The sequence below is a fragment of the Lodderomyces elongisporus genome, chromosome 5 (genome assembly GCF_030384665.1).
Source record: "Lodderomyces elongisporus chromosome 5, complete sequence".
In the NCBI taxonomy this organism is placed as follows: Eukaryota; Fungi; Ascomycota; class Pichiomycetes; order Serinales; family Debaryomycetaceae; genus Lodderomyces; species Lodderomyces elongisporus.
The window spans coordinates 336,445-358,035 of record NC_083677.1 but is presented as its reverse complement, the minus strand read 5'-3'; the positions used below and the strand labels follow the sequence as shown (position 1 = coordinate 358,035).

At 37.0% G+C, this 21,591-nt stretch overlaps 11 protein-coding genes across 11 annotated transcripts; 8 read left to right on the top strand and 3 right to left on the bottom strand. All coding sequences in view use genetic code 12, as the record gives it.

Moving 5' to 3' along the window:
• Window positions 1–150: 150 nt before the first annotated feature.
• Window positions 151–1,179, top strand: PVL30_004010 (uncharacterized protein; the record flags this gene model as incomplete). Its single annotated transcript, XM_001524265.2, has 1 exon — window positions 151–1,179. One exon carries the CDS (start codon window positions 151–153, stop codon window positions 1,177–1,179), a length of 1,029 nt encoding a protein of 342 aa, XP_001524315.2.
• A 454-nt stretch (window positions 1,180–1,633) lies between these two features.
• PVL30_004009 (uncharacterized protein) lies at window positions 1,634–2,395 on the top strand (the record flags this gene model as incomplete). Its single annotated transcript, XM_001524264.2, has 1 exon — window positions 1,634–2,395. One exon carries the CDS (start codon window positions 1,634–1,636, stop codon window positions 2,393–2,395), a length of 762 nt encoding a protein of 253 aa, XP_001524314.2.
• Window positions 2,396–2,614: 219 nt separating this feature from the next.
• PVL30_004008 (uncharacterized protein) lies at window positions 2,615–4,714 on the bottom strand (the record flags this gene model as incomplete). Its single annotated transcript, XM_001524263.2, has 1 exon — window positions 2,615–4,714. One exon carries the CDS (start codon window positions 4,712–4,714, stop codon window positions 2,615–2,617), a length of 2,100 nt encoding a protein of 699 aa, XP_001524313.2.
• A 684-nt stretch (window positions 4,715–5,398) lies between these two features.
• PVL30_004007 (uncharacterized protein) lies at window positions 5,399–6,664 on the bottom strand (the record flags this gene model as incomplete). Its single annotated transcript, XM_001524262.2, has 1 exon — window positions 5,399–6,664. One exon carries the CDS (start codon window positions 6,662–6,664, stop codon window positions 5,399–5,401), a length of 1,266 nt encoding a protein of 421 aa, XP_001524312.2.
• A 1,538-nt stretch (window positions 6,665–8,202) lies between these two features.
• On the top strand, window positions 8,203–10,464 carry TOK1 (Potassium channel; the record flags this gene model as incomplete). The annotated part of the gene is made up of 1 exon (XM_001524261.2): window positions 8,203–10,464. One exon carries the CDS (start codon window positions 8,203–8,205, stop codon window positions 10,462–10,464), a length of 2,262 nt encoding a protein of 753 aa, XP_001524311.2.
• A 580-nt stretch (window positions 10,465–11,044) lies between these two features.
• Window positions 11,045–12,199, top strand: PVL30_004005 (uncharacterized protein; the record flags this gene model as incomplete). Its single annotated transcript, XM_001524260.2, has 1 exon — window positions 11,045–12,199. The coding sequence occupies one exon, from the start codon at window positions 11,045–11,047 to the stop codon at window positions 12,197–12,199; it is 1,155 nt and encodes a 384-aa protein (XP_001524310.2).
• Window positions 12,200–12,808: 609 nt separating this feature from the next.
• PVL30_004004 (uncharacterized protein) lies at window positions 12,809–14,260 on the top strand (the record flags this gene model as incomplete). The annotated part of the gene is made up of 1 exon (XM_001524259.2): window positions 12,809–14,260. The coding sequence occupies one exon, from the start codon at window positions 12,809–12,811 to the stop codon at window positions 14,258–14,260; it is 1,452 nt and encodes a 483-aa protein (XP_001524309.2).
• A 541-nt stretch (window positions 14,261–14,801) lies between these two features.
• DPH2 (Diphthamide biosynthesis protein 2) lies at window positions 14,802–16,364 on the top strand (the record flags this gene model as incomplete). Its single annotated transcript, XM_001524258.1, has 1 exon — window positions 14,802–16,364. The coding sequence occupies one exon, from the start codon at window positions 14,802–14,804 to the stop codon at window positions 16,362–16,364; it is 1,563 nt and encodes a 520-aa protein (XP_001524308.2).
• A 601-nt stretch (window positions 16,365–16,965) lies between these two features.
• Window positions 16,966–17,922, top strand: PVL30_004002 (uncharacterized protein; the record flags this gene model as incomplete). Its single annotated transcript, XM_001524257.2, has 1 exon — window positions 16,966–17,922. One exon carries the CDS (start codon window positions 16,966–16,968, stop codon window positions 17,920–17,922), a length of 957 nt encoding a protein of 318 aa, XP_001524307.2.
• A 533-nt stretch (window positions 17,923–18,455) lies between these two features.
• On the bottom strand, window positions 18,456–18,938 carry SPC2 (signal peptidase complex subunit spc2; the record flags this gene model as incomplete). Its single annotated transcript, XM_001524256.2, has 1 exon — window positions 18,456–18,938. The coding sequence occupies one exon, from the start codon at window positions 18,936–18,938 to the stop codon at window positions 18,456–18,458; it is 483 nt and encodes a 160-aa protein (XP_001524306.2).
• A 515-nt stretch (window positions 18,939–19,453) lies between these two features.
• Window positions 19,454–21,202, top strand: PVL30_004000 (uncharacterized protein; the record flags this gene model as incomplete). Its single annotated transcript, XM_001524255.2, has 1 exon — window positions 19,454–21,202. The coding sequence occupies one exon, from the start codon at window positions 19,454–19,456 to the stop codon at window positions 21,200–21,202; it is 1,749 nt and encodes a 582-aa protein (XP_001524305.2).
• Window positions 21,203–21,591: the final 389 nt, after the last annotated feature.

Sequence of the window (21,591 nt, the reverse complement as noted above, 5' to 3'; positions counted from 1 at the left end):
AAAACGCTTTGTTAAGTCTATATCGAGCAACGAGCAATACTAATATTCACAAGTGAAATTATCCTTTTCCTTCACATCTATATTCTGATTATCTACGAGGCAATAAAAACGTGAATCACTCATTCCAATATTATATTCACATAGACCTCAATGAATACATCAATGAATACATCAACGACACTAACGACGCCTAACAGCAACCGGCAATTTGAGCAATCTTATAAACTTGCGTTGAAACACTTTATTAATCGAAATTTTTCACAAGCTTTCCAACAATCACGTACACTTTTCATTCAAGCATTCGATGAGTATCGTACAGGTTCCATCTCTATGAACCTTTTGGTAAAGGTCATTGATTTGTATCTTGTTGTTGTCGGGGTAAGTCTTCGGGAAAAGAGATTGAATCAGATTATGACTACAGAAGCTAAGAATTCAATTACTTCTAACGAAGTATGGAACTTGATTAGTAGCGTTTGGGGGAGCAAACATGGGGAAGACGTACCGTGGGAGATATTGTACAATTGGCATCTTTTAATGATTTCTAATCTTGAGTTGATTCAAGATCGACTGGAATATTTACGTGATTTAAAGAGAGTCTACACGAGATTGAGTATTGATGAAATTGATGGTGAAGGGCAGAGCGAGAAGTATGTGAATAAATTGATGATTTTGATCAAGTTTGAAATCCTCCCGCGACTTGACCAGTACGAAGAGTCATATAGACTCATTGGTGATAATGTGGAAGAAAGAGAGAAATTAGATAAAATCAAACAAAATCGTATAGATGCAGAACAAAAAGCCCAGGAAACGAAAAAGCAAGAAGAGAAGAAATTGAAAGAAGAGAAAGAGAAACAAGATGCCGAGGCGAGGAAATTGGCACGGGAAAGTAATCTAAAGTACCGATCAATAAAAGAGATTCGTCGTGGCTATGAAGATAATGGCGATGAAAAGAGATTAAGTATCAAGGAAAATCAAGATATAGATGGAAGAGTGGACACTATTAAACTGCGCTTGATCTATTTGTCAAAGTTGATGAAATCATACTTGCTGCAAAACTACATGGTATTGATTGTGTTAGTGATTGCTGCTTTAGGAAGTGGGAAATACTTGAGACAAGCAAACATTAGAGAAAAAGTTATTGAGACTGTGAAAATGGCATTTAAATTTACATATGTATAATTTTAATACATACCTGCATATATGTGTTTGTATGTGTATATGTTTTTATAAAAATCAATAAAGGAATCGGACATTGTATTTGTTAAAGGTTACTAAACTCTGTATTCAGGTGTTAAGGTGGATCTCTTCACATTTCATACAATTGAAATCTCGATCTAACAAACCAATTCCGAGACACACGGATCCAAGTCATTTTCCTTCTCTTTGTTTTTATTTTTCTATAATTCTAAGTTGTTCGTTGTTTTTAATTTATTGTTATTGTATATTCGGTTATAGAATAAGGCTTTGGAAACAAAAGGGGAACGAAAATAAAAATAAGAAGAAAAAGAAAAAAATTTATAAAACACCACAGTTCTACGTAACTAAGCAAATCAATAGACTACATCTATTGCTTATACTCTACTTTACTTTACAAAAAAGAAAAAAAAAACAATAACTACACTGGCTCCTAAACATGACAAACTTTGATCAAGGGTTGTGGGTAATAGGCTATGGCTCGCTAATATTCAAGCCTCCACCGCATTACTCGCTCAAAGTCTCGGGCCATTTACAAGGTTTTATCCGTCGTTTCTGGCAAAGTTCAATTGATCATCGAGGCACACCCGAATCACCTGGCCGTGTTGTTACTCTTATCTCACTAGACGAACTTCGACAAGAACGTTTTTTCCATAACGATTTGCATACCTATGAACTAATGGACAATAAAGGTCTCGGACAAAAACTCGAAGTTGACCACTTTGATATCAGTTCCTTACAACCACAAGATTTAAAAGTTTGTGGATGTGCATATTATATTCCGCCAGCGCATGCAGAGGAAGTACGAAATTACCTTGATATTCGTGAGCAGAATGGATATGAATTAAAAACATTGCGTTTCTACATTCGTGATGAGGAGTTGCCAAAATTGAAACCTAAAGTTCTAGATGTAAACGAAGTAGCAGGAACTGATTTGATAACTCAAAGTGTTGAGATGAGTGATTTTTGTTTGCAGCACGATGAGTTTGGACCATATATTCAAAGTCAGATATATATTGGTGGTTTAGACCTTGAAAGTTTTATTGGACCGGAAAGTATACATGAGACAGCCAAGATTATCAAGACAAATGTAGGACCTAGTGGGAAAAATGTGGACTATTTAACAAGTTTAAATACCGCTGTGAAACAACTTGGTTGGAAAGATAGCTATCTAGAAGATTTGGTGAGACTTATAGAGTAAAATAGAACAAGTCAAGACAAAAATAAAGCAAAGAGGGACAAAAAAAAAACAATGAGTAAAGTTAAATTATAATGAATTAAATCATGGTAAATTAATCTTGGTCAATTAACTATTTTCGTCTAAAATTCATACTCTAGCATTATTCTATAATCTATATTCAAGGTGTTTGTGTGGGGTCCGAAGCGCCGACATCCATGTAATTCAATTGCTCTTAGCTTATTACAGTGGGACGTAATCATATGGCGCTATAGGTGTTTCGACAAAATCTAGAATGATGTAGGATAACAATTCAACCAATTGAGAATGCTTCAGCATCAGCTTGTCGATGTTTGACTTTTCAAAGTTCTCAAAATCGTCGTAACACGAGTTCTTTGGGTACGTTTTGCCTTTATATTTGACTTCCAAAGCAGGTATTTTGACAAGATTAATAAATGGCATATAATTTTTCGTCTCCAGAAAATTATTTTCAAGATTTGGCTTCTTCTGATTCTCAATAACCTTTAAAAGCGATTCGCCTCCTGTGCTGACTTTTTTCAAGGCATCGTGTACTATTTTCTTCATAGATGAATGCATATTGACCTGTAGTTCATCTCCGGAGACCAAATCACTCATGTCGATATATAAGAATCCATCTTGCCTCAATGCATCTTTCCGACTCTCAATCCATTTTGTGGAACCGGCAAGATTATAGTCTGTTGCGTCAAAGGAAATGAAATAAATTGGTCTTGATGGTGCCCATTGGTATTTCCGCTGCAATGTAGTCAAGATTTTAATAAGCTCAAGGAAAGCAGCCATCCCGGTGCTGCTTCCAATTGTTCCATAGCAAGCTGCATCTCGTTGTGCCCCGATAATAACACCTTGCTCGCCTATTCCTCTTCCATTTATCGAGCCCATTACATTCCATATCGGATGGTGTGGTCTATCGATGTTGTCCACTTTCATCTCAAGTGTAAATGAATCCTCGCCGTTCTTTCCAGTACCGCTAAATCCATCATCGAATTTATAGCCATCTGCTAGCTTCTTTATCAATTTCTCTCCATCTCTCCAAGATATTGGAATTGAGACTATTTTTGGCACAATTTCCGACATCTCCCATGATAACTTGGTCACATACCCATCTTCATTTGTTGGCCACCCAAAGCCTTGTGAGTCGCCCGTGACCAATCGAGTAAAAGCAATGCTTTCCTTCTGTATCGCATCACCAGTAGGTTCCACTTGCGGTGTTATAAAAATAACAGCTTTTGCTGAGTGCTGTTGGGCAAAGAATATCTTTTTTGGCTCTGGTGTGGATCCGCCATATTTTACCAACACGATTTTCCCATTGATATCAACACCATGTTTTTGCAAATTTTCAAAGTCCTGATGAGAACCGTAATTAGCATAGACATATTGAGTCTTGATTACTTCGACATTGTTCAAAACGTTTTGGTTGTAGGCTAAGGACTCCATGCCTTGATTATCTTTTTCGTACAATTTAGCTGTAAAAGAGCCATCCAACAGTCTTATATAGGTGTTTTCGGAACTGGGATAATTGAGAAATGTACTAAACTCATTTAGTCCCACGTTTTGGAGACCATTTGTTTTCATAAACAATTCTGTATATTTTGCCAATAGTAGATCGCCCTTTGAGCCACTGATGTGGGGGACAGATGAGAAATACTCGAGATGTTCTTTCATCGATTTTGCGTCAATCATCTCGGCAACTTCGGCCATTATTTTCTCTGTGAGATCATACTGTCCACTTGAAAATGCTCCACCACTACTTGCAGGTCCACTAAAGTACTCATTAGCGGTATATCTTGATATTCCAAAGATAACCAACATCATTATCAAAACGTACAATAAACGTTTCACAACCAAAGGGTTACCCAACTTGAGAATCAGCTTTTCATAATGTAGTTGCAAAAACTTGTATCCTTCGTATATGGGGTCGATCATTTTGCTCACGGGATGTAGTATTCGTGTTTGGAAATTATTGGCAAACTTTTTTGAAAATGATTGTGCTCGATTAATGAATGTTTGTTCAGGTTGCGGTTCGTCTATCTCAAACTGTAGCATGCGCGAAGAAGAAGAAGAAGAAGGAGAGGAGCCTGGTAAGCCTGTGGGATCAGAATCTAAAGATGCCGATGCATGGTATAAAGCTGAATCAATGTTGTTATCGTTATCAAAGCCGTTGCCGTTGCCGATGTCCTTGTACTGTGGCGGATGTGCTGGCAAGTCTAAATTTGTAGTAGTTCGCAAAGTACTAGACCCCGATCCTGATTGTGATCCTGACCGTGACCCAGAGTCTAGCCGCTCATAATGATGATGGTTCAGCATAGTATTTTTGAAATGCTAGCAGTTTATAAAGAATCAAAAGATGAAAAGAAAGGAAAATAAAAGAAAAGAAGAAAAACAAAAATGTAAAAATGTAAAAATGTAATTTTGTATACGTAATAGTTCCACCTTTTCGTTTTGTCCTGAGTATACAAATTAGTTGTTACAGAGGCGAAGTAAAGAGAGAAATATCTCTTGTGTCTATTGTTTTTTTTTTAATATAAAAATAGTTTTGTTTTGTGACCCATTTGGGGTTTTTTTTTGTGTAGCGTGAGTAAGAAAGTCCAAGAATAATTTCCTTACGCGCCATTTTCTATCTATTTTGAAGTGAACCAAATAAGGGCTCATTATTTGACTTTGGTGTCGTTTTCCATCACTCATACTTTGTACCCTTTATTTCTTTTTTTCATTTTCTATCTCTTTCTCTTTTCTGCTTCTTTTCCATTTCCCCTTTTCTTTCTAAACTCGACCTCTCGTCTTTTTATTCATAAAAAGATGATGCTAAAACAATGTTATAGTTAGATATCTAGCAGATGTTTTCGTTAAAGAGTCGAATTTTTATTATTTATGTAGTCAAGCTACCTAAATGAAAAGCGTATTGGCTATATTTATCTTTAATAAAATTTCTACCTTTTCTAAATATTACTCTCAACCATTAACAAAACACACTCCATAAAAGAAATGCTCTTAAAACTTTGCAGTTGTTGTCTTTGACTCTTTAACTGCTTTGTAAACCTCAGTCTCAAACTGCTCAATGTATGCAACATTGTACTCGTCCATGTATGGCATTACCTGTACAGCGTAAAAGCCACCAACCTGGTTCTCAAAGTCAATCCAATAGCTCAAATTAGCCAATCCACCCCAGTATATTGAACCCTTGGGTCTTCCAGATGGCAAGTCGTTACTTCCATATGCATTGCCTGTCAATGTCCAGCCATCCATTTTTTTACTTGGCTCGTCATCGTCAACAAAATTGTGAGAAAGGCCAATAAACTCCAAGTTGATGTGTTCTGGTAAATGGTTCTTGATTGCAAATTTGACAGTGGACTCTTTCAATATACGCTTGCCTGTGTCTGGACTTTGACCATAGTTTAACCACACTCTAAGGAACTTCAAATAGTCTCCAACTGTTCCAAAACAACCTTGTCCACCAAGATCCAAGTGTGGGTCCAAGCTTAAAGAGAATTTTTCCTGCAATTTCAAAGACTCGTCTTGGAGCCTATAGTGCACTCTAACTAAATTGTCGAAATTCTTCTTGTGGAAAGTACATGAGGTCATGCCAATTGGATCAAAGACCTCTTTTTGTAAAAAAGCACTCAATTTCATGCCACTGATTTTCTCAATAATAAATCCAAGCCAATCAATACTGTGACCATACATCCATGCAGTTCCTGGTTCATGAACCAAGGGGGTTTTTTTGAAAAAAAAATCCATAATTGGGTCTATTGCATCTAGCTTTTCACCTTTTGTAATAAGTGTGAAGTAGTCAGGGTGAATAAACCCGTACGAGAACCCAGCAGTATGTGTCATCAAGTGTTTTGCTGTTATAGCAGTCTTGGGTTTCTTTAAATCCCTGAGATAAACACCTCTTTTTTTATCCACAATTCCAGGCTCCAACACTCCAATTTTGGCAATTTCTGGAAAATAATTAGTCACTGGAGCATCAAGATCTAACTGGCCCCTTTCATACAAGATTAATGCACCCGCAACTGTAAGGGATTTTGTACAAGAATAGAAAGCATATAAGTGGTCATTGGTTGCTGGACTCGGATCTTTTAGGTTGGTCACTCCTTTGGTATTAATATAAACGGTACCTTTAGCATCAGTGACTCCCATTGTGCAAGCAGGTGCTACAATTGGAGGTTCTTTTTCTGTATTCGTGGTGGTGATCTCATCAAGTAAGTTGTTGAGAGTTGTACTCAACTTCTTTACCAGTGTTTCAGTAAACTTCATTTTGAAATGTGGTGTTTGTCGTCGTAAGGAGTATTGTTGGATAGATGTGTTGAATAAATAGGGAGAATTAAAAAAAAGGCAAAAGTTTTGATTTAAAAAGAAAATTGTTAAATAATAATGTAAAGAAAGAAGGGGAGGTATGATTAACTTTTGTATTTTTCAATTTTTCTGGCTTTATGTATTTTGTATTTTGCTTTTTGCTTTTTGCTTCTGATTTTTAAAATTGAATTTGACAGATTCTGGACAACATTAGAAGTGGACCCCGCGTTTGCGGATAATGCGTAGAAGTCTCATAGTGTTTTGTTAGCTTCTTCTAAGTCTTTTTTTTTCCTTCTTTTTTTTTTTGTCCGTGCATTTCCAGTTGTAACCCCTCAAATTCCATAGTTTTTAGGGGGTTTTCGGTTATGGCGTAAGATAGCAAGGAAATTTTTTTATCCGCAATCGTTTTAAGAACTCGGATATATCAGGTTGTTTTTAAATCTGCAAAACTTTTAAGAAACACATTTCAAATCATTACTGAATTTGGAAAGTTTGACTTTGACTATGCTAGTGCTATCCATTCACTTTAGAAAAAAGGAATTTGCTTTTTATAATTTCTCTGCCCATTTGAACAACATAATTACTTTAATTCAAAACAAAACCAAATTGTTAAAAAGATCAAAAAAAAAACAGGAATAGAGAGAATAAGCAAAACGCAGAAAAATTCCTAAATCCGAGTATTTTTAGTCCCCAAAAAAATGAGGAAAAGAAAAGACTAGTATAAAATCTGAGTAAAGATCGTATTTCAATGCAATTTTAACCCATGTTCTAATATATTATACTCTGCGCTAACTAAAATGAACTATGAAAGTCTTTTAATTCAATTATTGAAGCAGCAAAGTTTTCGTTATTGTAGATCTAAGTGAAACAGTTTCGGTCGTGGCTTTATTCTCGAAACTTTACAGTGCTGACAGTGTCTTTTTCTAAGCACAGCATTTTCCTTTCCTTCCTCTTTTTTCTTTTTTTCTTCTTTTTTTCTTTCGATACAACTGGAATCTTAGATGCGGCGCCTTTCATTCATAATATAAAATACAATTTGTACTTGCAGATACAAATCTTGTTTTTCCCTCCTCGTTCTCTTCATCTTGATCATTTTAGTGATGCAACGAAGACCACCCCAAAAAACCTACATCACATTCAAAGAGAAAAAGCTTTATTATAAACAATCATTTAATTATAAAGCACCAGTTTCATCTCCTCTTTTACAATCTCAGTTTGCTTATGCTGCTGTGGCAGATTGACAACTCACAAGGATGTTACTGACATAGTATTCAGTAAAGCAACAAAAACAATAAAATAAAATAGAATAAAACACAACGCAACACAACGCAACGCAACAAAACAAATTAAGATAGAACTAAAGCAAACTTGAATATAAATAATCTATTTCAATTTTTTTATTTTTCTCGCTATTAAAAAAGTTAGAATAAGAAACAGAGATAGAAACAGAGTTCCCGAGTCTTATATTGAGCTCATAAATTCCTTTATTCTTTCTTGCGATGGCTAATGAGAGTGCAAATGATGGCCAATCAACAATCTCTTTGCATCGAAATGTCAAAAGAGCCTTGCGACAAGCACGTACTGTCCTACAACCAGACTTCACTAATGAATTGTTAATCAATAACGAAAAGAGTTATGAAGACATTCTAGGTCCACTATTGCTAGATAAACCAATTGATCAAAAACGGAAACGATCTGCTCCAATCGCAATCAAAAGTGCTTTGAATGTTCCCATTGGTGCAATATTGAACCTTAATGTCATGCCTGGTGAGCCCTATTTTGTCATGTGGTTTTTAATCTCGTCTTATTTTCCTTTGATTGCTGCTTGTTTAGGACCCTTGGCCAATATGATTAGTATAATTGCTTTGATTCAACACTGGCGACAAGACCCTACAACTGAAGTATTGATACCCGATCCGCATTCCGTGTTGGTTATGAATGCATTATCGTTGGCTTTGGGGATTATTGGGAACATTTCGTTGTTGATGAATTTCTCAAGATCAGTGAAATACTTGATTACTCAGTGCGTTTCCATTTGCGCATGGTTTTGTGCTTCTGCTTTGCTAGTTGCCGGCGTCCTTGTTACCCACTATAAATATATGGGTGACTACAAACACTCAGAAGGGTTCTTCTTTGCATGTTTTACTGCAGGGTATTATTTTGCTTGCATGCTAATTCTTTTGATTAACTTTTTGGGGTATCGGTTGGATAAGTACCCTGCAACGTTCAATTTGGACCAAAAGCAAAGAACATTAATGGTTTATACCATCTTGTTTGCCATATGGTCGGTTGTCGGTGCTGTTACGATGCATCATTTGATACTGGGCCTCGGTTACGGTCTGTCATTGTACTACTGCATTGTTTCATTCTTAACAATTGGGTTGGGTGATATAACACCAAAAACCGCCGCGGCCAAGATAGTTGTATTAGTGTTCCTGTTGGGCGGTGTTTTAATCATGGGTTTGATTGTTGCTACCCTTAGATCGGTTATCTTATCCTCGGCAGCACCAGCGATTTTCTGGAATGATATCGAAATTGCTAGGCTAAATTATATCAAGAAGCTCAAGATTCAGGATCGACCAATATCACCAGAAAATGCCTACCGCAAAATGAGACGCATTAGGCACAAAATTAAAGTAAAGCACATGAATTTCTCACTAGCTTTAACTGTAATTATTTTTCTTGCATTCTGGCTCATAGGAGCAATGATTTTTCATTTTATTGAAGAATGGACATATTTCAACGGTGTGTACTTTTGCTTTCTTTGCTTATTAACCATTGGATATGGAGATTTTGCACCAAAGCAAAGTCTTGGTAGAGTCTTTTTTGTTTCATGGGCTACCGGGGCCGTTCCATTGATGACCATTCTAGTTTCAAATGTTGGTGATAAGTTGTATGAAGTGTTCAACAATACGAGTGCCTGGTTTAGCAAATGGATTTTCCAACCGGACCGTGAATACCTTGCCAAAAAGAAAATAAAGCAGCAAATGAAAGAATACCAAGAAGACGAAACAAGTACAACTTCGAGTTTTCTTCTGGAGCAGATTAAGGAGGACTTTGATTCTTCAGCATTTGACGAAGATACAGATAACGAAGAAGAATTTGATGATGATGATGACGACGAGGAAGATGAAGATGAAGATGATGATGAAGAAGAAGAAGAAGAAGAAGAAGAAGAAGAAGAAGAAGAAGAAGAGGATGGGGTTGAGGAGGCTGAAAAGGAAGAGGACGAACAAGAGGATGACGATTTACGGCAAATTGATAGCGATCTCGAAGAGCTGAGCTCTGAAATTTTGGATAATTCTTCAAGTGCTTCAACACGTATGAATGTAATACGAGATAAACTTTTTAAACGGAAAGATGCTCACGAAAGATTATTGCACTACTTGGAACGTTTGAAACCATTAATCTCAGATGGAATCACCAACCCGAATAAAAAGTACACTTTGAGCCAATGGCAGAGAGCTTATAAGGCTTTGGAATTGCAAAAGTTACCCGATGGAGTTGATGCTGATCCATACACGGGGTTTTGGTTGGGCAATTATAGTCCGTTGCGCTTACCACTAAAGGAACCAAACTATCTTATATTAAGAGTATATTATAAGATTGAGGAAACATTGCAAATGATTGTGAATGAAGAAAAGAACGATTTAGAAATGTTGGAGCTGAAGGGAAATGCACTGCTTGCCAATTCACTTAAACGACGAGTCAAGTTCAGTACTCGAGGAGAAGATGTAGAAAATAGGGTGTGTGACAAATAATTATAGAGTAATTAAAAAATATATATATATATATACCAAATATCGATGACGAAAAGAGATCTGCGCATAAAATTTCCAGTTTTGTGAGACAAACGCAACAAAAAATCAAGCCTTGTCGTAAAGTGTGTGCCTTATCTCTCGCACATACACGTACACACAATGAATAACAACACCAACTTCAAAACAACAACAACTTTAACATATTTGGAATCAACCACATTATTATTCTTACATCAAGAGCGTTGCTTTCTTTCTTCACACTCCTTTTGTCTCTTCTTCATCAATGAACTCTGAAGACTACACCACCGATCGTGCAGGAAATACACAGGAAGAACCACCTCTACAGCTACAACTACAGCTGCCGCTGCCGTTGCCGCTGCACGAGCACGAACACGATGATCCTGTTCTTTTCCAAGTTAAAGGGTTTTATAAAGTACATTCCTCACAGCTTCGTTATTTTACATATACAATCATTGGGGTAGCTCTTCTATGGCCATGGAACAGCTTCCTTTCGGCGTCTGCATTTTACGCGCTCAGATTCAATAAATCTCCATCACTTGTCAGTATTTATTCATCCACAATGATGTCAGTTTCTACGATAACATCGATGGCTTACAATTTCTACTTGAGTCAAAAACAGACCGGGGTCAACTATAAACAGAGAGTTATGACCGGACTAAATTTGACTATTGGAGTATCGATTTTCATGGCAATAACCTGCATTACCCGTGTCTTTATAGACATGAATGATGTTTGGTTTTTCACGATCCTTATGCTAATGGTATTTCTCTCCGCAACCGCTACATGCTTGGCCCAAAATGGTACCATGGCAATTGTCAATGTTATGGGTGATATATATGCAAATGCAGTTATGGTGGGCCAAGCCATCGCTGGGGTGTTACCTTCGTGTGCCTTGATCATTTCGGTGCTCATTGCAGGCGAAAAGACAAAAGATGCACAGTTGGAAAAGGATTATGGTGTATTTTTGTATTACATCACGGCTAGTTTAATTAGTGGTGCATCGCTTGGTTTGTTATTTTTGATTGGACGTTATGAGGAAAAGACTTTGTATAAAGAATTACGCCAAAGTGCCGGTGAACATTTGAGTGTAACTAATACAGCTGGAAACGAAAACGGGCATGGGTTTGACTTGGAAGTCGATGAGCTAGTATCTGTTCAAAAAGTGTTTGTGCCATTTGGTCAACTTTGGTCAAAACTTAAATTGATTGTCATGACAATCTTTCTTACGTTTGCCATAACATTGCTGTTTCCGATATTTGCGTCAGCAGTTGAATCAACAAACACAACACTGAGTGTGATTTTGTTTAAGAAACAAATATATGTTCCATTTATATTTTTAGTATGGAACTTGGGTGATTTATTGGGTAGAATTGCATGTGGATATCCCAAATTGCGCATGGTGGTTTCGGAACCTAGGACATTAATTACGTATTCGATTGCACGAGTAGTTTTTATTCCTTTATTTATGACTTGCAATATTCATCCAGGGAAGGCGTCTCCTATGATAAATTCGGATGCTTGGTATATCTTATTGCAATTACTATTTGGATTTTCAAATGGGCAATTATGCACATCATCGTTCATGGTTGTTGGTAAGCATTGCGATACTGATGATGAAAAAGAAGCCGCCGGCGGCTTTACAACAGTATTCTTGAGTAGTGGGTTGGCAGTTGGGAGTGTTCTCAGTTATTTATTAGTATTAGCGATTAACTGATTTAAAGAAGATGAAGAAAAAAAATGGAGGATAGAGATGCAAAATAAAAGTACTAGTTATAATACCATGAATGAAGGTGAAGAAAAAGTAATTATGGAAAGATGTATATATTTATATACATACATATATATATATATATATATGTATAAACGTATTTATATATCTGATTAAACTTTGTGAAAGATGTGACGACTATTTACAAGCTTGTTGTAGCAGCCAGATACTAATTGACTCTGCTTTTTACAAGCTATTAAAATTGTGATGTAATATTATTCTTTTCACCTTAGAATTGAAGATGCAAATAAAACTTAAAAATCGATATTGAAATCAAGATTAATAATAATGTTTTGTGCTCCAAAGCATTCAATATATTTTTTATCTTTGGTTTTCAATAGTGAGATATTTCCGCACTTCAATCGGTTGGCGCAGTGACACAATCAACAAGCTAAATTGTTAGAAAAACTAGAATGTTTCATTTCAGTGACGACAACTCTTCCCTGACCATACATTTATCGAATTACCTATCCCTCCATTTATCTACCTATATATAACATATATCATATACATACACACACACATATATATATATCATTATATATATATATACCAATGTCGTCGGATCAATTTAAAGCAGTTGGTATAGCAACTTTCAAGGGAATTGGAAAGGGGGCCAAGAAGCTTGGCCAAGCTGGCCATGAAACTTACAAGAAGAACAAGGCAGAGAGGAATGGAACAACATACGTGCCGCCTCAAAAGGATGACAAACAACTGTCCCTGTCGCATAGACCAGCCAGCTTAGAACCTGAACCGGAGCAACCATATAGGTTTAGACCTTTACCTAGTAAAGAGACTCTACAATCGTATCAACCACCACCGAAAAGAAATGTCGGAGCTTATAGCATTCCAGAGCGTGGAGGTCAGTCAAAATACGCAACAGCAGTTACAGCAACAACTACCAATACTACTCAGGTCCAACAGAGTGGTGATGTAGGAGTGCAACAAGTATATTCAACCACCTCTCAGCAGCAGCAGCATCAGCAGTTTCAGTCTCCTCAGCAAGTACATCAACACCAACAACAACAACAGCCACAACTAGTGTATGAACAACAGCCTCCTAGATATGAAACACAACCTTCGTACTCTGCCAGCGAACAGTCACTGTATCAAAGTCAACCACATCAATCGCAATACGAACAACCACAACCACAACCACTGCAACTAACTCAACCACAACAACCACCTCAACCACATCCGCAATTACCAAGCAGACCTCAATCTCAGCAGCAAGTGCAATATGCAGTCCCAACTTCTCAATTGGGACAACAAGGATTAGCATCCCAACAACAACAACAACCACTACCACCCCCAAGTTATCATCAGCAAAACTATAATTATAACAATCAACAACCAGCACATATACAAACACAAGCTCCGTCATCAGTCCCTCCACAGGCCCAGTCGGTAAATTATTCTGCTGCACAACAAATTAATACATTCCAACCCACATCGTCTTTGGATTTATCAAGAGTATCCACCAATCATACTGTTTCTAGCTCAAACTCATATGCAGCTCCGCCCAATTACCCTCCTACACAATCAAAACCAGAGGAAGCAGAAGCCTCGCCGCCACCACCACCAACTCCTGCACGCAGACCTTTACCAAGTCCCAACTCGTTCGCTCCTCCTCCCGCGCGCAATCCAGCGCCTTTGCAACAAGTTAGAACGAACCTGACGGTGTCTTCCTCACAAACGACTCAATCAAATGAGTTGGCACCTCCTCCATTACCAACCAGAAAGTCTTTGTCGTTAACACCTACAACAACTGCCAGTACATACCAAGAGAAGGTGGAAGATGCATCCTCACCGCCTCCGATGCCGCAGCGCAAGATAAGTCTGATTGCACAAGAAATTGAAAACTTGTCTATAAACAAGAAGAAACCGCCTCCACCATCCAAGCCTTTAAAGCCTGCTTCACTTAAACCACAAAAGCCTGCGAAGCCTGCTGCGTTGTCGAAACCTACCGCAGATACACCTCCACCAATTAAGAGAAGAAACTATTGAGGAAAAGATCCTGATACAAATTATGGGCGAACCACTACTGAAAAGACAGTCCACTAAGATTGTGATACATATATATATGTATGTATATATATTGATTGATGGGTAAGCAGAGTTTTTTAAACTTCTTATTTTCCCTTTCTTTTTTTTTTTTTTTGAAATCATTTATCTTAATTTCTATGTATTTTAGTGAACTGGTTATGAAATTGTTACCAGCTCTGATATAGATTTCATCGACTAGCTTTTCAATTTGCTTATTGCATTTGTATATTCACTCTTATCATTATTTTTATTTTCTCGATAATTTGCTCCATCATTTTGCAGCACTATTTCTTTGATTGTAATCTGTTTTTTTATTTATTTTTATTTTTCTATTATTTTTATTCTTTTATTTATTTTTATTTTTCTATTATTTTTATTCTTTTATTTATTTTTATTTTTTTATTTTTTTATTTTTGTTTTACTTATACTTAGCGCATCTCTAGAAAACTCACTTTCACTTTTCACTCATCGATCGTCTTCTTTAGTTAAGAACCAAGAAACAATGCAAGCGCCAGTATTATCAACCAATTCCGACTATTCATATGCCAAAGTACAATCATCAACCAAGCTGCGACGAGAAGATGTTGTGCAATACTATGCGTTGGATAAATTAGCTGAGAAACTTGCAGAAACAGAAACGGACACTGAAACAGACAAAGACACAAGCACAAGCAAAGGAAAACCAAAGTTTAGGCACATCACATTACAATTCCCCGATGACCTAATTGCAGATTCCGCTTCCATAGTCTATTACCTTCAAAAGAAATTGAACTTGAACAACTCTGATTCTGATCAGCAAAAAATCTGGGTTCTCGCAGATACTTCATACTCTGCATGTTGTGTTGATGAGGTAGCTGCAGAGCATGTTGGCAGTGATCTTGTTGTCCATTTTGGAGACGCATGTTTGAACGATGTTGCCAAGTTGCTGGCTATATATGTATTGGGAAAACCACTGATCGATGAGGAACAGGTGTTGCTGCAATTTAGAAGCCGGTACTCCAAAGAGGATAGAGTTATTTTGATGGCGGATGCTCCACATACCTATATTCTTTCAAATTTAAAACAAAAACTATCTAATGAGTATGAGCAAATCGAAATTGCTGATTTGAAAAATGCCAATATTGTAGATTACCAGCCATCATCTGCAGAGCATATGAACTTTAATCGAACATTGTCCGTGCAAGAAGTTTCAGATTACCATTTATTTCACATTACCGTTCCCGAGGCGCCCAGATTGCTACAGCTCACTACAAATTTTGCTTCTGTTACTACATACGACCCAGGGAACAATCAAATGTCACAGGGTCCGTTCCCCAATTTGATGAGGCGCTACAAATTAGTCCATGTGGCGCGATCGTCGGGGACAATTGGTATTTTGGTAAACACTTTATCTTTGACCAATACCAAGTTACTTATCAATACCATAAAGGATAGAATCAAGGCTGCAGGTAAAAAACATTACATATTCGTTGTTGGAAAACCCAATGTGGCCAAGCTTGCAAACTTTGAGAGCATTGACGTATGGTGCATCTTGGGATGTGATCATCTGGGAATTGTGATTGATCAAAACAACGAATTTTACAAACCAATTATCACGCCTTATGAATTACTCCTTGGACTCAGTGATGAGCTTTCGTGGACTGGCAAATGGGTGACTGACTACCAAAGTGTGATTGAAAACTATCAAGAAGAAATTACAAGAGGTGCAAGTAATGACGATGAAGAAGATAATGATGGTGATGCTAGCTCCGACGAAGAACCAGAATTTGATCCGGTCACGGGTACTTTTGTTAGTACATCAAGACCATTACGACAACTTAATCACTTAACTATACAGAATGACGATTCTAACGAGCTTGTAAAGAGGTCGGCCAATGCCATTGCCATTCGAAATACAGTAAGCACATCTGCTATGTTTTTGCAGCAAAGACAATGGACCGGTTTAGGTAGCGACTTGGCAAGTAACAATGATAAGTCAGATGAGGGATCGGTACTTGAGGAAGGTAGACGAGGTATTGCTCGTGGGTACGAATTTGACACAACCCAAAAAAAGGGAGCAAATTAGAAATAGTGATTGTATATGTAAATAATTAATTGATACGCGGAATTATCTTTATTTCGTGATTTTTTGATATTTTGTTTTTGTTTTTGTTTTTATGTTTATTTTTCTTTTTTTTTTTTTTAGTATGATCTTATGCGAGTCATAGCTCTAGTGAAAACTATAGAATTTTTGGCAAAAAGGAAGAAAAAAGAAGAAAAAAAGAATACAAAAGTCTCTTGAAACTCTTTTACCACTTGACTGATTGGATTGTTTTGGTCATTGAGTTGTTTTGGTGATTGGGTGATTTTGAACTTCTTTGCTATCTAAAGTGTTTTCCTATCGAAGCTGTTCTCCTGCAGTTCGAAAACTATCAGACATTGCTTCTCAAGGCACTTACGCTGCTGTTTCTGCCCTTTCTATTTCTATTTTTGAACTAGAGATTCAACATTTTCCTACCGTTGAAAGAGGCTTTTATAAAAGCAAATCATTTTGGTTTCCTGTTGATCCAGTAAGTAAGACGGCATACTGCGTGTAGGTGGGTTCTCGAAGTGAAAAAAACCAAAAAATTACAAAAAAAAAAAACAAATTGAAAAAATAATAGTAAACTAAATCAATTGATGATAAAATGAACTTTTTTGATACTAACAATGGTGGACTGCTTGCTATTCCATATACTCCATCCACTTCAAACATTTGCATACTTTTAGCTATATTTACGACCTTGCTTTTACTTAGATACATAAGTCGTCTTATACGGCAGTATAATTTGCCTTCGGGGAGGTGGGGAAACTTAGGTGCGTCTGATATTGCATTGGTCACTGGGGGCTCAAATGGGTTGGGGTTTGAGCTTGTCAAGGAACTTTTGGAAAAGCAAGTTGTCGTTTATGTTTTGGATAGACAAGCGCCACGAGAGAAGGATGTGAATATGCATTATATACCATGCGATTTGCAAAACGAAGATGCGTTGGAAAAGACAATGGAAAAATTGATCTTAGACTTGGAGGAAAGTGGTCGGTACTTGAGTGTTCTCATCAACAATGCAGGCATTAGAGACAACAAGTCATTGGTTAACACAAGTTTTGTTGATGTGAAGAAGGTGTTTACAGTTAACACTTTACTGCAAGTCATGATACTTCAAAAAGTACTAGATAAGCACCTCAAGAATAATAAGCATGGCAAACTCTCTATAGTTACAATTTCGTCAATTTTAGGAGTATTTGCTCCACGAAATTTGTCAACCTATTCGGCCTCAAAGGCTGCCCAAATAATGTTGCATGACTCGCTTCAGCAGGAACTTAAGCAATACCCTTTGATTCGACTATTATTGGTGACACCTGGTCAAATGGATACAGAGTTGTTTAAAGATGTCAAGCCAACAAAGCAATTGGTTGCACCGGTTGTGAAACATGTTGAGTTGGCAAAGACAATCATTGACAAAGTAGATATTGGGTACATGGGATGCTTGGCAGAACCATTTTATGCCAACTTTCTACCTGGTGTTCGAACAGCACCAATGTTTGTACAAGACTTTTGTCGCTGGATAAGCGAGATGGACGAAAAAGTTAAAGAGACACAACATTAAAATTAAATATACAGAATAAGTAGTTTGATGCCTTTTCTTGCTTTCTTCTTTTCTTATTTTCCTATCTCCTTCTCTATTATTTTACTTTCTTTTTCCGTTTGATTTTACAATATACACTTTCACTAAACATTCAGTAATAAGAAAAAATCGCTGTTGCCAAATGTTGACGTGGATTAAAACAGACAGAAAAATTGAAATCAAATGTTGGCAAAAAATTGGTAAATATCGAAATCCAATTTCAACATTGCAAATGAATTTTCTAAACTGGAAATTCTGAACAAATTCAACATGAGTGGACATGTGAACCAAGTGTTGATTATAATTTTGCCCGGATATTCCACAATTTCTTTCCAAAAATTCAAGATTAAAGTATAACCAAATTTGAATATAACATATAAAGACGGAAAACAATAAAAAAAAAACAACAAAAAAACAAAAAAATAGACAATAAGGCAAAACAGAATTAGATATGCAGTCCTCGATATCAATGAATTATTAATATTCCATCCTCTTTTCCTTCTCTATAGAACTATTTATTCATCTTTTTTATTGATTTCGCGTGACAACAATTTCGAAAACTCGTCCCTATCTAAGTATCCAATAGAATCATAAATTTTACTAAATGGAATCTGTGCTCTTTTCCCATTGATCGTGAGAAAGTATATTGGATCATACTTGGTTGTTTCTGTTGCTATCACAAGTTTATTTCCCTTTGAATAGCCAATATATTTAACATTTTTGTACTTTCTATTCACTAAAAACAATACTCCATTGAGAATAGCATATATAAAGCATGAAGCAGCTGTAAGCCCATAAATATCCTTGAATTCGTATTTCTTATCAGCTAGAAAAAGTAAGCCCGCAATAGCAACACTTACGAGTCCTAATCCTAGTTTAATGTCGGTAAGTGTGAACGATTCCTCGTAACCCAATTGTTGAAGTATGGATCCAAGCTGTTCATCTGTATGTTTGTGCAAATCCTTGACGGAATTAATATTGGCTTTCTTTAATGACATTGGAAAATTGAATATATAGTTTAGTTGGGGAGGTCAGTTAGGGAGGTGAGTGAGTGTGTGTGAAGGGGAAAGGAAAGGAAAATGAGAATGGAGATGCCGTTTAGTGTGAACAATTGATATATTATTGATTTCTGATTCCTAATCTGTTTCAAAGTTGATGTAGATTTATATGAATCGAATGTGTACTCGTTTACGCATCTATAAGCAAGACCCACTCACTACACGTTTTTCATTACATATTCCTTTTTTTTTTCTTCTCCTTTTTTCCTTCAACCTAAATTAGTTTTCATTCTCTTATATTTCTAACGCTATCCGCGGGGGAAGTGTCACGTGGACCCACACGTTTGCGCGACAGCCTCCCATTCCACGTTTGAGAAGGGAGCCATCTTCTACATTGCATTCTTTACATTTCTTTTTAATTAGAAGAAATTAAAAACCAAACCTTTCATTTGGTTCCTTTTTTTTTATTTCTTGAGGTAGTCTCACACTATTTTCACGTAACTAAAACATATCATATGATGGGGTTCCATTCGAATGCAACTTCAAATGCAACTTCAGACGCAAACGCAAATACAATCGCCACTGCAAACGTGGTACGATTGGAGCAACCACGACAATTAGCACAATCATGGAATAGCAATAGCAGTAGTAATAACAACAACAAGGGCAATAGCAAGAACACAAGCAAGAGCAAGAGCAACCAAGACCACACTAATCGACCTCCCAGTAATGGCAAGAAAAACCGCAAAAATCAAGTTTCCATAAGTCACCTAATGAATTTTCAGTCATATCGCGATACAGAAGAATATCAACAAAGTAAACATAGAGAGCGGACCAAGAGAAGACCGAGCAAAAATAAGCAAGATGGTCGAAGAGTGGAGCTTACAGGGATGAGGTTCTTGAGTGTCAACTTCAAGTTTGTTGTTCATGAACGTTATACACCGCAACTATTGCATTCGGACCCTAATCTTCCCATTGATTTGGAGAAGGTCATAGCAGTTATTGCCCCCCTGAGCACCTGTCCTATATGTATATCTTCCGATATGATTGCACCACGAATGATCTGTGCTGGGGGCCACGTTTTGTGTCTTTTGTGCTGTTTGCGGTTGATGGCTAATGATGGCCATTGTCCCATTTGTTTTGAATATGTCCGAAACTTGAGGCCAGTTATCATTTCGGATGAGTGTTTTGAACGACCCCGCGTCGGAGAAGATGTCATTTTGAAATTGATGGAACGACAAAATCAACTTGCAACACCAGTACTCGAGTCTGCTACCGCTTCTGATTTTCCAGACGCAAGGGATATATTGACAGCTCCTTATTTCAGGTTTTACAAAGGCGACCAACAATACCTCCTCGATTTCTTTGAAATGGAACGAATGTTGGTACTTGCAGTTGATGATGAAGATAAGGAAATGGTGCCAAAAGGAGTACAGCATATTGATCAGCTTCTATCACAATGGACAGCACCATTCAATATAGATGATCAAATCATGCCTCTGGAAAACGACTCGGCAGTAGCTGCAAAAAAGTTTTTCTATTACACAACCGGATGTAACTATTTCCTATCTCCTTTTGATTTCAAAGTGTTGAAGCACTCCAGTGGTAATCAATACGAACTTCTTCCAACGTCAATTGTTGCCAAAATTGAAGATATCAAAGTTGAAGTATTAGATTCAGACACCATTCAGCATCACAAGTATTTGGGCCATTTACCAATTGGATCGCAGGTAAGCTTTATACAATGCAACTGGGAGGGAATAATCGATTCCGAAAGCTGGTCACTATTTGGAAATGATTTACAAAAGCGAAGCAAGGCTTCTAAAAAGAAACAATTGAGAGAAGAAATGAACAGGAAACGAGCACTCGACAATGAGGAAGTTAAACTTAAACGATTCTTCATGCATGGAAATGATCTTTCTGATCTGGAATACAACGATTATGATACTGGAAGCTACGGGCGTCGCAGGTTTATTGATACTTTTGACTCTTTGTCATTAAGTAATCAAACTAGTCCAACTGACGCGGACATTGATGGAGATGCCGGTACCAATGGGATTGGAGTTGATCATGGTGTTGCCGAATCTGATAAGGGTGGTAGATACGAAACAACTGTTTGGGGCACGAGAATCAAAGTACATTCTGACGATGACGATGGGACAGACGACTTAGAAAAAGATGCCGAAGAAATCCAAGAGATGATACTTAAAGCAAAGGAGAAAAGGCTGAAAAAGAGTAAAAAGTTGGTTTTGATGTCGACTTGATTGTGACCACATAAAGCTGAAAAGGTGAGTACGAAAAAAACGAAGTAAACGAAGGAAACGAAGGAAACGAAGGAAACGAAGGAAACGAAGGAAACGAAGGAAATGAAGGAAATGAAGGAAATGAAGGAAATGAAGGAAATGAAGGAAACCAATAAAGACAAAGGGAAAAAATCTAAAACACATAAAAAAAGGGAAGTACTTCTGCAAGATATAACTCATGTTTCAATGTATAATGACTCTGTTCTTCCCCAGTATAATATCATAGGACAAGATGATGACAAAGAAAAAATTAAAACTAAATGTCGGCAGAAATTTCAATAGAGAGTTTTCTAAGGTCAACGCTTTTTAAAATAGAAGGAAAAGGGGCAAAGTTATATACACATATATGA